The following is a 13,625-nucleotide window of genomic DNA, read 5'->3' as shown; positions in this document are numbered from 1 at the left end:
AGCAGAGATAGAGAGGAAGGGAGAGAGAGTGAGAGAGATAGATAGAGAGAGAGAGATAGCGAGAGAGAGAGAGAGAGAAAGGGAGGGAGGATGGAGGGAGAGTGAGAGAGAGAGAGAGGGATAGAAGCAGAGAGAGAGAGAGGGGATAGAGAGAGAGAGAGGAATGAAGGGATAGAGAGAGAGAGAGAGAGAGAGAGAGGGAGAGAAAGGAAGATGTCCGTGGGGATATGATTGTGTGCTTTTAAAATACCTATTATTATTATTGTCATTATGATTATTATTGTCATTATATTTTGTATATATTATTATTGTTGTTGTTATTATTATTATTACAGCTCATGCTCAAACGACTTTGTATTATATGATGTCGATTACGATGATGGACGGACTAGTGCACAAAACGTCACTTCAAAGAACCACACAACATCTAAGAATTTGCCAGTGAGTCACCGACTTATTCCAAAAAAGGGGAAAGCCATGTAAGTACGACATAATTACATGTATATAGCTTCGGTTTACTTCTCATGTGCCCCTAATGTAATATTCCCCGTGTCTGCGTGCAGTTCGTAGGTTTGCGGGTGCACCATGTGAGAGAGAGAGAGAGAGAGAGGGTCGAGGAGTCCTGAAAAGGACTCTGACTCGGTAATAATAATAATAATAATAATAATCACAGTGCTTATATAGCGCCTAACACTTACTTTGTCCTGAAATGAATAATGGTCCTTATGAATGGCGGTCCTTTCGACATGAAGATACTTTTCATGCTATTTCACGTAACCGGCGTTTTAACTTAAGACTAAATACGTTTTTCATTCAAAGGATATGTATTTTTTCAATTGTTATCACACGTTTGCATTTGGAAATATAGTGTGATTCGGTACAATTTGAGAAGATATTATGTTTATAATAAAAATATTACATCTTAGCATCTTGTAGCGACTTGAGTTACAAGTCAGTTTCCTCTTTAGAGTATCGACAACTGTAGATAAAGTAAAGTAGAACGTACATAAACATGCGAATAACTAAGAATGTTTGACCAAAAAAAATTGCAAGAGCTGTAACAATGTCCGTAACACGCAATTATCATAAGTATGTCAAGATTATTACAATGCCTTTTGTAATAATCTTAAATATTTCCACCTTAAAGGATCCGGTAACTTTGTCTCAGATTCTGAAACAAAATCCTTGATTTAGCTCATGCTGCAATGATAATTATAAACCTTTAGGTCAGTCAGGAACCCCATGACTTGTACTAACGGTTTTCATAAAACTAGTCTATTGGGAAAATGAGTATGGTAAAACCGGTCACTCAAAGATTTTTACTTTTTAAAGGCACATCAAGATCATTTTGAAGCGCGATTTTTTTTTATGGCTTCAATATTACACCATATCATAGACATTGATAACACGTAGGGCCATGCATCTCAGGTTTAACATTGTTAAACGATCCCTTTAAAGCATGAAGGTCCATTTCTTTGTACGTCAAAGTGATTTATTGAAAGCAAAATGAATGCTTGAATCAGATTTGTTTCATTGAGCAGTAGATACCTCTTTTAATAGTTTCAGGTTTTAATCGAAATATTATTTTGCCATATTGCTCCGTTTAGTCTCATTTCACAACGCCCCCCTATCGTCAGAGTCAGCTGCCTAACATGTTAGCCTATGGACGTTTAAACAAACAAAAATCGTTAAAAATTCATCTTTTGTTTAAACGAAAAGCACATCCAACACGACGTACGTTATCACTAGCTCTTTCATTGGAGCCCTCATGTCTCATTGACTTTTGAAAGTTCACACACCGTAATTTTTCAAAATAGGTTGCAAGCTCGCCATTGCCTATGATAACATGTGAAACAAGTCGAACTTTGGACTCAGTTTGCCAAGCAATTTTAAGATTATAGGTCAAGCACACGAAGGATAAGAAGCATGAATTATCATAGAACACTTCTGCTTGGTTCATTATGTCCATTTCATCCAAACCCCCACCGTAATTTTTCCATTTAGTAAAAGCAAACATTTAGCCGAGGTAAGTAAAACATGAATACTCATGACACACCATGAACTATTCGGTTATTAACAGAGGGGTGCAATCGGTCAGCACGTCTTGACTTACTTGACTTATGCCGTCCACGCAGGCCTGGGGCCTCGTGATGGCTTTTGTATGGTGATGGTATGCCAAGTTTTTCTGTCCGCAGCCAGTCTTGATGCATCTGTCAGCCTTGGTATGGATCTTGCTTTGCAGTCCTCTGAGATGCAGTCAAGCCATCTTTTGGGTGGACGGCCTCTGGGTCGATTTCCTGTGAACTTTCCTTCAACGGCAATTTTGGGGTATCTTGTAGGTTTCATTCTTAGGACGTGGCCGAAATATTTGAGTCTTTTAGTGGAGACTTTGTCCATAACATCTTGATGGAGGTTGAGGGATTCTTTGATGCGTGTGTTACGGATCTTATCTAGTCTTGTCACCCCCATTATGCGACGAAGGCATGCCATTTCAAACACTTGTAGTCAAACTCCCCTAATTGCCACCAAGTATTTCATATCATTATATAGTTTGGTATGTTTCTTTTACTCACTCATGAATTATTAAATATCAATGATGGTTTAAAGATATGTAAAAGAAATTTTAGTTGATATTTATTAACAAAGTAATTTATATTTAGCAAAGCAATCTCACATACAAAATTACTATCAAGTGTCGTCTGCTACGCCGATTGTCGCCTGCTTCGTTTAAGGCACATATTTATCGTTTGGACTGTAAAGGTATACCATGGAGATTTGTATTTTTTTGCGGTACAACGTATAGCAGGAAAATGTTGTACATGCGGATCCTTTTAATGATTACGTGATGGAAGTGGCGAGGCGGTATGGTTTGAATAACTTAGGCAGGTGAAAGTTATTGTATTGAGAAGGAAGGGAATGTTCACACCCGACTTATAGCGAAGAAGAAGAAGAATGTATAATTCGCGCCATTGCGCGCGAACACAGCACATCCAATGGCATACACCCGGTACCCTGCAACACAGTGGAACATTCTAAGAAATTGAAAATTTATCTACAAAATACACCTCTTGAATCATCTGAGACGTAACTTACCCTATTTTGATGACTTCAATGAATGTCAAGATAACAATGGCTGCGTTTCCATCCAAAAATAAAACTAGTTTGCAATTAGAAATAGTCCATTTCTCGATAATTTCACAAAATATATTTGCCACCGCATTCAATATGACGTCATTGACAGCTGATTGGCTAGTTTGGTAGTGACGTCGAACGAGCTATGTTTGTGCTGCAGTGATCCAGCGAGCGAAAATGAGACAATCGGAGCCATATGCAAATTTGCTCAAGTGTAGCTGAGACACCAAATCCAGTGCCCTGTTTCACAAAACTTTGCATCCGTGACAAATGATAGTCTGAAATCCTTGCTTATGATTGGTTATCAGTAGATTTGTCACCGATTTTCGTAATTTGTCATTAAAAAAGGTTTCGTAAAACGGGTCCCGTGTAGATCATAGTGCGTATATTTACCTTTTAATTTAATAAAGGCCGTAAATATAGTCAATATACTGTAAACGGTAAGAATTATTTGAAAAAATCATGAATTGAGTGAAATAATTTAATTCAAGGCTCACAGGGCTATCTTGGAGCCTGGCAAGTCCTGTTTAAAGGGACATTGTAACATTGTTCAGATGAGAGAAAATGGTGCTATTAAAGGTAGTGACTTCAATGCTAAATGTACAATTAAAGATAATCTGAAAGTTTGAGTAAAAACGGACCATTATTCATGATAAAAATTGGGAAAACTGATCTGATCGATTCCTTAATTCTCCCAACTATATTATTACAATTAAACTACATTCTAAGTGAATGTAAATCGTCACAAAGAAATGCATTGGCTCTATATACCTTTCCAGACATTTTAGGGGTTGAAAGATTTTAAAAAGTGTGTCTTGTGTCTTATTTTTAAGGAGAAACGGTTTGGAAATTCAATAAAATGGATGGGAGAATTTACTGTTAATCACTGTTAGAGGGTGTTGTACAGTGACGCCATGAATAATTATGTTTGTGGTTTGAGAATTTTTTCAGGATTTTTTGCCTGTTAGAGGGTAAAGTGCAGTAGAATAGATCCTGTTTGATTTCAGGATCATTTGAAGTAGAAAGCAAACAAAATGGCCACCCTTGAAATTGTTAGTACTTGTAAATATTTGGGCACAAACATTGACAATGAACTGGTCTGGAATGGGCATTTAAAAGCCTTTGCAACAAAAGGGAACAAACGAATGCACTTTTTGCGAAAGCTGCGTTCATACCATGTTGATAGGACCATACTGTCACTTTTTTATCGGTCCGTAGTTGAACGTATACTGACATATGATTCTGTAGTGTGGTACAATAGTGCCAGGAAGAAAGACCAAGGAAAACTCAAAACCATTGTCAAACGAGCAGCCAGAAAAATAGATAGACCAATGGATTTTGATGAGGTTTGCAGAAACAAAGCAGTGGAAACGGCTGTCAAGCTGTCAAGGGATTTAAGTCAACCCCTGAATGAAAATTATGTCAAGCTATGTCAAGCTAAGTGGTAAAAAGTGGCAGTCGAAGAAATCCCGCTCTTCGAGGTACCTGAACTCTTTTGTTCCGTACTCTATCCGTCTGTTGAATGAAATGTAAAATATAAAATGTATCACTCGATTATATTCTTTTCTATTTGATTGTAGGAAATGATCACATATCTATTTGTATTTATTATAGGACAATCGTATTAACTTTCTTATAATAACCATCTTTTCCCAAATTAAATGAAAACAGGTTTTTTTTCTATTTATACTCATAATGTCATAATATATTGCTTCCGTCTTCATAATTATTTCATACTGCCTTCAGTAGGTATTCATATTACATACATACTGCATATAGACAATAGTTATGATAAATCTTTCTGATTGTTAAACTGTCTGTGGTTTATTGGTTGCCCATTTATATTTTATTGCCCATATATATTTTATTATCATAATGATATAACGATTCAAACAAATAATAATAATATCAATACAAATAATAATAATAATAATATTGATATTGTCGATAATGTAAATTCAGAGAAAATATCTATATAATAAGAATGTTAAAGTGCTATATGTTCATTTTCTTTATATACTCATTTTATGTTGTATGTATCATGTCACATGTACATTTTATCTATTTTTCCTCTGTGAATAATGCATGTAAACACAACAAATTTCCTTTTGGACGAATACAATTTGAATTTGAATTTGAATAAGTAACATTTCAAACAAAATTACACAGATTTTTCATCAACCTTCAACAATGTTACCGAGTCACTTTGAAATAAGCGCATGTTTTTCATGTATGTTTTAATGTTTATACTGTTTTTATTTTGTATTCAGAACTGAATAATAAAATGAAATGAAAATGAAATGAAAACAGATAGAAATAAAATGTCATATGCTATGTGTAGCGTCCGCATTACCAGTATCTCTCTAAGTTACTGCCTGTAAACAAACGAATAAATAAAACCGAGATATAAAGTCTTTGTCAGGATTTGTAATCAATTACGAAAATGACCTATTGCATGATACTCCGCACCATTTCAATCATGTTGTGTTCTCTTTTTTTTTCACGTAGCATGAACAATTCTTTGACGAGCCATTTGTGGAACTTCAACGAGATGGGTGATCAGCAGCTTTATCTCTTCGAGAACTTACTCAGGCAAAAGTGGAGTGCAAACTTGACCATGATAGCAACTTTGAGGTAAGCATTGTCAAACTATTGCCCCCTATTGCATGATACAACATGTAGTTCACTGCCTGAAATGTTCTTTAGATTGGTACGTCTTAGCGATGTACGTACCTGCCCGCTCACACGCTAGCTATAATGTACAACAGAATTACGGGCGCGAATTTTCGGGTAGGTCAGTGAACTCAAAGGTACAATATTTAAAGCGACCATAATTCGGTCTCTATACAAGGACGTCATGAAAGACCATGTTATATGCAAATGCTAATTGTTTGCCTCCTCGAATGTGACTTCATCAATAATGATAATCATAATAATACTAACAATAATACAAATAAATAATCGAATAATGATAATGATAATTATAATATGTCTCGTTTATCCAGGCTAGCCTTATCAGTATAAATAATCTTTTTTTTCCGAAAGGCCCTGCAATCGTATTATAACATTGGCTTCAATAAAATGATGGAAACAAATTTTGAAATATCAACCAAAGGCAATTCCAATGGCCTTGCACGTCATCTTTTGAAATGTGTGAAAATTACAATGACATCCGCAGGCGCGGATCCAGGATTTCTTAGGGGGGGGGGGGGGGCCCAAATTTGAAATTATGCGAGCCAAATATTGGTACGTAATGGTGACCAGCAGTGACGTAATGCAGGGGGATGTAGGGAGGGGCGAGTTTCCCCCTCCCTCCTCTGCAAAGCGCGGAAGCTATATATGACGTTTCATTAAAGTATTAGAGAAAGAAGACAATTCGTTGTACCGTTCTCGACTCTTAATCCTTCTCTTAATTCAGCCCCCCCCCCTCCGCGCAGCGTGGAAGCTTTGACGTTTCATTAAACTATTATTGAAAGAAGACGATTCGTTATAGCGTTCTCGAAAATTATCCTCGTTTAAATGCAATTTTCCCCTCCCGTGCGAAGCGCGGAAACTTTTTACGTTTCATTAAATCATTGACGAAAGAAAACGATTCGTTGTACCGTTCTCGACTCTTAATCCTTGTCTTAATTCAGCCTCCCCTCTCCCCGTCTCGCGCGAAGCGCGGAAGCTTTTACGTTTCATTAAATCATTGGAGAAAGAAAACGATTCGTTGTATCGTTCTGGACTCTTAATCCTTGTCTTAATTCAGCCCCCCCCCCTCCGCGAAGCGCGGAAGCTTTGACGTTTCATTAAATTATTAGAGATAGAAGACGATTCGTTGTACCGTTCTTTATACTCTTAATCCTTGTCTTTATTCAGTCCCCCCCTCCCCCTCCGCGAAGCGCGGAGGCTTTGACGTTTCATTAAATTATTAGAGATAGAAGACGATTCGTTGTACCGTACTCTATACTCTTAATCCTTGTCTTAATTCAGTCCCCCCCCCCCTCCGCGAAGCGCGGAAGCTTTGACGTTTCATTAAATTATTAGAGATAGAAGACGATTCGTTGTACCGTACTCTATACTCTTAATTCTTGTCTGAATTTCCTTTCCTCTCCTCTCTATTTTTGTTCTACCCCCCCCCCCTGGCTACGCGCCTGCGGTCAGATAAACAAATTTTGATACCTTGTCCGACCCGAGAAGCTCAGGGGTTTTAGGCATTTGATTACGGTCAGATAAACATATTTTTATACCTTATTTGTGACACTGGCAGGACACTAATTGGCGTGAGGTCCAGCGGGCGAAGCCCCCAGAAAATAGGGGTTTTTAATAGGCATTACATTTCCGTCAGATTAGCATCCAGGGGAGTCCAGGGCCCTAGGCGGGGTGCAAGGGACGGAACCCCGAAAGCTCAGGAGTTTTTAGGCGTTTAATTTCGGTCAGATGAGCAGCTAGTTAACTATTCTTTCTTTCTTGCTCTCTTTATTTCTATTTCTCTTTACTATACCTTTTCAAAAAAAAGTGGAGGGGGGGGGGGAGCTCGAGGCTTGCGATTCCAGCCGATCCCCGGGCCCTAACTTTTCTCAAGAATCATATTTCTTGCCTGGCTGTAAATTTAGGAATTTGTCATTATCCTACAAACGCATACAAAAGTATAATTAACTAAAAAATGAGGAAAAATCTCTGAAAGAATTCAGCATTATTTGTAAGCCACCGTTATGGAATTAGAAATAAACCACGTTTGAATTTGAATTCCCCAAGCCCCCCTATCAGTACGCCAGTGCCCCCCTTTTCTTCTTTCTCTTTTTTCTTCTTTCCCTTTCTTTCCTCCTTCAGGTTTGCCGAGGGGGGGGGGGGGGGGTTGGGGGGGGGGGGCAAGGGCCTTTCGGGCCCCACCCCGATCCACACGTTGTTGGCGGGATTAACCGGAACTGATCTCCCGTTCTTTTCACCCTTTTCTTTTCTTCTTCCCCTTTTTTTGTTCCTTTTTAGCTCTCCTCTAGTTTCCCTTTTCCTTCTTTCTCTCTTTGTTATAACGGGGGCGGGGGAAGGTAAGGGCCTATTGCCCCTCCTTGATCCACCGGCGGGAAAATTGCAAATGATATCCCCTTTCTTTTCTTTTCTTCTTTTTCCTTCCCTTTATCTCCTCTTACCCTTTCCCTTTCCTTCCTTCTCTCTTATTTTTTTATTTTAGGGGGGGGGGGGGGGGGTGCAACAGCCTGGGAGGCAAGGCCCCTTCGCTCCCCCCCCCCCCCCCCCCCACCGATCTACTTCTTCACCCGTTTCTTTTCTTCTTCCTCTTCTTTCTTCTGGCGCTACAACTCTTACAAAAACAAAATGCAAAAATATCCAAAAAGAGAGGACTGCAATGGGGAACTTTGATTTAAGCTACGCGACCATTATTCTCTCATTTCCTTTCACATTGTATCTCATAACCATGAGAATTGCCAAGCTATTGTATACGTCATTTCGTTACACGAACACACACAAACACACGCACACACACCCACGCACACACACACCCACACGCACGCACGCACACACATACACACACGCACACGCATACACACGCACACACACACACACAAGATCATAACCTGCACGAGTCTACAAGGTGTGAGAAAACTCTGATTCAGGAAAGAATGCAAGGGTGAAAGTAAAAGCGAAAAAAGTGGACACTCTCACATGGCTTCCATGGATGCCGTCTTTGTTCTCTTTTTGCCTTCTTCTTACTCCTTGACCGTTCGCGCATATTATTTTTTACAAAACTGTTAGCCATATATAGTACATGTGCAAGCACGTATACCCAGTGAAAAGAAGGTAATAGAAAAGGGAAAACAAAAAAAATACATAAGGAGAGTGCAGAGGATATGGAGAAAGAAAGACAAAGATATACATAAGAAATACATAACGGAAGGGCTTTTAGGCACCAAATTACGCATCTAGGGACCCGCCTTAGGCCCCTTGGTTGAGTCCAGAGGGCAGAGCCCCCGAAAGCTCAAGGACTTTAGGCATTTAATTACGGCAAGATGAGCAAACAGGGGCCGCCTTAGGGCCCTTGGTGGGTTCCAGGGGGTAGAGCCCCCGGGAGCTCATGGAAAAATACTGCCATTTTAGCAATACTTGTAAATCACTGGTATCAAATTAAAAATAACCCATGTTTAAATTGTATGGGGGGTGGGGGGTTACTGCCCCCCCCCCATCCATCAGTACGCCAGTGAAAGAGGCGGAGGTGACGGAAGGGACTAACCCCATAAAGCTGTATGATAAGTCTTATATGTAAACCCCTCACAGGTTTTTGAAGTCTTGTTGTGTTACAAAATTACATTCTAAAATAGCAAAACTACAGCATAAAAACAAGCAATATACTTTTTTCACGCTTCACTTTTACTTTGCCGATATCTAGTGTGCAGTCCGAAGGGTTGTAATATTTACTAGGTAAATTTTAGTTTGACTGAGCAGGAAGGGACTTCTTAAAAGAGCAAGCTGAATATTCATTTTTGGAACACTGATCTATTTCTATAACTTTTAATCTTGTTAACATACAGTGTAATTTGTACATACGTGATACCAACAGAATACATATTTTCTTCAATATTTACTTGTATATTTTTAGTATATTATGCGAAGGAGCGTAGCGACCGAGCGAGAAGATTTTAGCATTTCTATTAGTCTAAACGCTGTACTCTTGGGCCCACCAGAGCCTTAAAGCGTGTTGCAGTCTTTAGTCAGTATTTGCTATACATTTTGTTGGTGTGCACTTTTTCAAATTATCCATGGGGGACGATCCCCCTCAGAAAATTGAAGGAAGACGTGTACCCCGTCCTTCCACCTATTTTGTGTTTTGCTCAAAAAACTATCCACAAAAAGGACTATGTATGCCCCTGTTGTGAAGCGACCTATCAATATTAATGTTCACATATCAGTCCCTTTTTGGATTGCCCTCCTTCCGTTCCCCCCCCCCCCCCAAGAAAAAATATTATCACATTGTTACATGTGTGCACAATATATATTGATGTGTCAACCTAATACGAAAGTGGTGTTTTCATGATGATTATTGACCTCCTTTAAATTTATATTTATATGGAAGACTTAAGGAGACAACTGTTTACAGTCCAACTAAGGGTGTAGAGCATGTCGTGTAGACTAAAATGTGCAATGTTGTTCAATTTCTGAATTCTTTGTTTAAAAAACTTGCTTGCTGTCAATAGTGTATACATTTTTTATACGTTTCAAATGTCTAGTCCGGTTAAAAATAGCACGTAATGATTTCATTATTTGACACGTATTTCACATTGATTTATCTTATCGATAAGCGAAACGATTTGCTTTAGTACCATATAACAAATATAACAGTAATGACAAGTATGGTTTTCCTGAAAATTGCATTATACAATGTTTATTCATCGTTATGGAAAATGTTGTATACTATACAACAATGGGCATTAACATTTTCAAGACCATTGATTTAATTACGTTTAATATTGAAGCTGTTGCCCTTTGTATATATACATGGACTTGAAATAACAAGTAGCCTTGAAAGTGCCGCAATAAATCATGTGTGAGTGAGCTTGAAGTTTAATGGTGTAGGTTTGTTTGAAACTGTATAGCCTTTACTCTGTTTTTAATGAGATATATCTCCAATCAAATCAAATCAAACTGAGTGATGTTATCGTACAACTAAACAATATCAATCTTCTGTTCTCCTAAATAAGCCTGGGAAACTTGAAAATTTGCTTTACAATGTGAATTCATTGTCAGTGAAAATGTAATACAATACACAACAATGGGCAAATAATTGTTTCCAGACCAATGATTTAAGTAAGAAGAACTTACATTTTATATTGAAACTGTTGCCGTTGTATATACATCAGGCGCGGATCCAGGATTTCTTAGGGGGGGGGGGGGGGCAAAAATTGAAATTATGCGAGCCAAATATTGGTTCGTAATGGTGACCAGCAGTGACGTAATTGGGGGTGGGAGGGTGCAGGGAGGAGCGAGTTTCCCCCTCCCTCCTCCGCGAAACGCGGAAGCTTTGACATTTCAATAAATTATTAGAGAAAGAAGACGATTTGTTGTACCGTTCCCCCAAAATAATCCTCGTCTGAATTGAGTTTTCCACCTCCCGCGCTAAGCGGAAGCTTACGTTTCATTAAATCATTCGAGAAAGAAGACGATTTGTTGTGTCGTTATCCCCTTTTTTTCTTTTCTTCTTTCTCCTTTTTCCTTTCTTGTATCTCCTCTTTTCCTTTTTTTCCCCCCTTTCCTTCCTTCTCTTTTATTTTTTGATTGGGGGCGGGGGGGCAACAGCCTGGGAGGCAAGTCCTTTTGCCCCCCCCCCCCGATCTACTTCTTCCCTCTTTTCTTTTCTTCTTCCTCTTCTTTTTTCCCTTTCTCTCCTCTTTCCCTTTCCTTCTTTCCTTCTCTCTCTCTCTCTCTCTCCTTTTTTTTTTTTTTTGCGGGGGGGGGGGGCCAAGGCCCGCTCGGCCCCCCCCTGGATCCGCGCCTGGACATCCGAACATAATTGTTATGGGGCATACAATAAGGTATTGAAATTTCCCGTTATTTGATTTTTCGAAAGTAATTTCGATCGTGTTAACTACATGTTGTGCTTCTCTAAGCTACCAGGGGGACAAGAACACATTTTAAATCACTTTGACCATCAAACCTCAAACATATATTTCTTCTTCTACCATCTGTCAAATAATTGTAGTATCGAAGAACCGTTTTTTGCCATTAACAGCCTTAGAATCAGCAGTATGCCCCTGACAATATACACGATTATGCCGATGCACAGTGTGAGCTATTTTTATATCCCGATTTCGTTTTTGCGGGCGATGTATAGGCTAGTATACTGAGAAGAATGGAGTACACACGGTATATAATTTACATCATCAAATTTTATGCATACTGTTCTGCTCGTTTAATGCTTAAGATGACGTTATAACCTACATGCACGCGCCCGGGGCGTGCCTATATAGTGGACAACAAAAATCGATATAATATGCATGTAACCATAACGACCTCGATATACACAACGTGATTATGGTGCGGAACAAGATACACCCACTTTAGCATCCAAATTAGAAAAGAGATGGCGTGAAAAGATACATGTATAATGAATGAAATTATGAATTATTGAGAAGGTAATCAAATCAAGCCTGGCGTGTAACTTTTTTGAAAGCTTCTGGCTCTATAGGGAATTAGAGGCGAGGTATTTCGCTTCTTATTTTCCCTTCTTTTACACCTTATTCTTTTCATATATTATTATGATAATGATGCAAACCCATCAATAGGCTATTGCATTGGTTATGGAGCACAAGAAAGCAATGGGATTTCGTATTTCATAATTTGGTAAACTATTATATCTTAATTGAAATTAAAAAGGTTTATTGATAGAATTGTTTCTACATTCATGACAAACGTAACAAATAGTTACACTCACGATTATACAAACACTTAGTATGGGTTAGGGTTAGTTTAAGATTCATAATTCCGGAGGTTTGTTTTTCCTAAAGGTTCGTGATTCCGAAGGTTCTTTAATTTACTCCGAAGATTCATAATTCCAATAATGGAACACGATTCAAACTTCCGAAGATTAAAAATCCAGAAGATATTTTAAAAAAGGGTTTTATATTCTGTAGGTTCATAATTCTGATAAATAAGTGAAAACCCTGCATCCTCCCTGTTCTACTCACTTTCGGAAGAAGAAACCCCTTTGCACTTTCAGAATTATGGTTGTTTTTCTGATTTCAAAAGTCTCTGGTATATGAAAGATAAAGAATGCATCATTTATTTAGTTGATAAAGTAAAATAACAACAAATGTATTACCAGATACAAGATAAATACGTTTTTTTTAAATAAATTAAGGTAGTACAGTCTCGAAATACTAAAATTATTTATACAAATATATATCTACACAAAATAATATAGACATGTTAGATAGGTTAAAGGAAATACAAGGTTTTGGTAATATTTAAAAAGGATTGGATTATTAGATTTAAAATTTCGTTACCCTTGTAAAACCTAGTGTTAGGATAAGCAACGTTGAACAAATAAGGGCTCTATAAATACGCTAAGGATTTCGAGAAATTAAACATCAAGCTTATCGGTGCTCCCGATAAATTTAAAATAGCGCCTACGGCAACAATAGTAGCTGTGACCATGAAAATCGCGGATTATGCAGTTCTGATATATAATTTCCAAACGGGAATAGAAATCGGTCGATTTTAGTCAAGAAACATTTTTTTGAAGCTACAGTAATATCCGTCTTGAGAGGGAGCTATACAACATAAAGAGTTTATTATTCACAATTTATGACCCTATTCCAAATGTTGTATTTTAATGTGTTTATTAATCAGCATATCCCCATATGCCAGTTTGTCCCCGATTCTTTCAAACTCGACCGTGGGTCTAAAATTTCGTTGAACAAAAGGAAAATTAAATCTCTTACTAACTTCCTTTGTTAAAACCGATTTCGAGTAAAAGTTTAAATCCTGCGTCGGGTTTAAGT

At 38.1% G+C, this 13,625-nt stretch overlaps 1 protein-coding gene across 1 annotated transcript in view; it reads left to right on the top strand.

Annotated features, from left to right (window-relative positions):
• LOC105447090 (CMP-N-acetylneuraminate-poly-alpha-2,8-sialyltransferase-like) overlaps positions 1–13,625 on the top strand; it is a 44,018-nt gene that overhangs the window by 22,243 nt on the left and 8,150 nt on the right. The window contains exons 3-4 of the mRNA XM_030996568.1: positions 336–479; positions 5,641–5,766. Coding sequence (XP_030852428.1) covers positions 336–479; positions 5,641–5,766 — 270 coding nt within the window. The remainder of the gene's footprint in view (positions 1–335; positions 480–5,640; positions 5,767–13,625) is intronic.

This window comes from Strongylocentrotus purpuratus, unplaced genomic scaffold (assembly GCF_000002235.5).
Source record: "Strongylocentrotus purpuratus isolate Spur 01 unplaced genomic scaffold, Spur_5.0 spur5_scaffold_3, whole genome shotgun sequence".
Lineage (NCBI taxonomy): Eukaryota > Metazoa > Echinodermata > Echinoidea > Camarodonta > Strongylocentrotidae > Strongylocentrotus > Strongylocentrotus purpuratus.
Note: the sequence above shows the minus strand (reverse complement) of the source record. Positions and strands in the feature narration are given on the sequence as shown.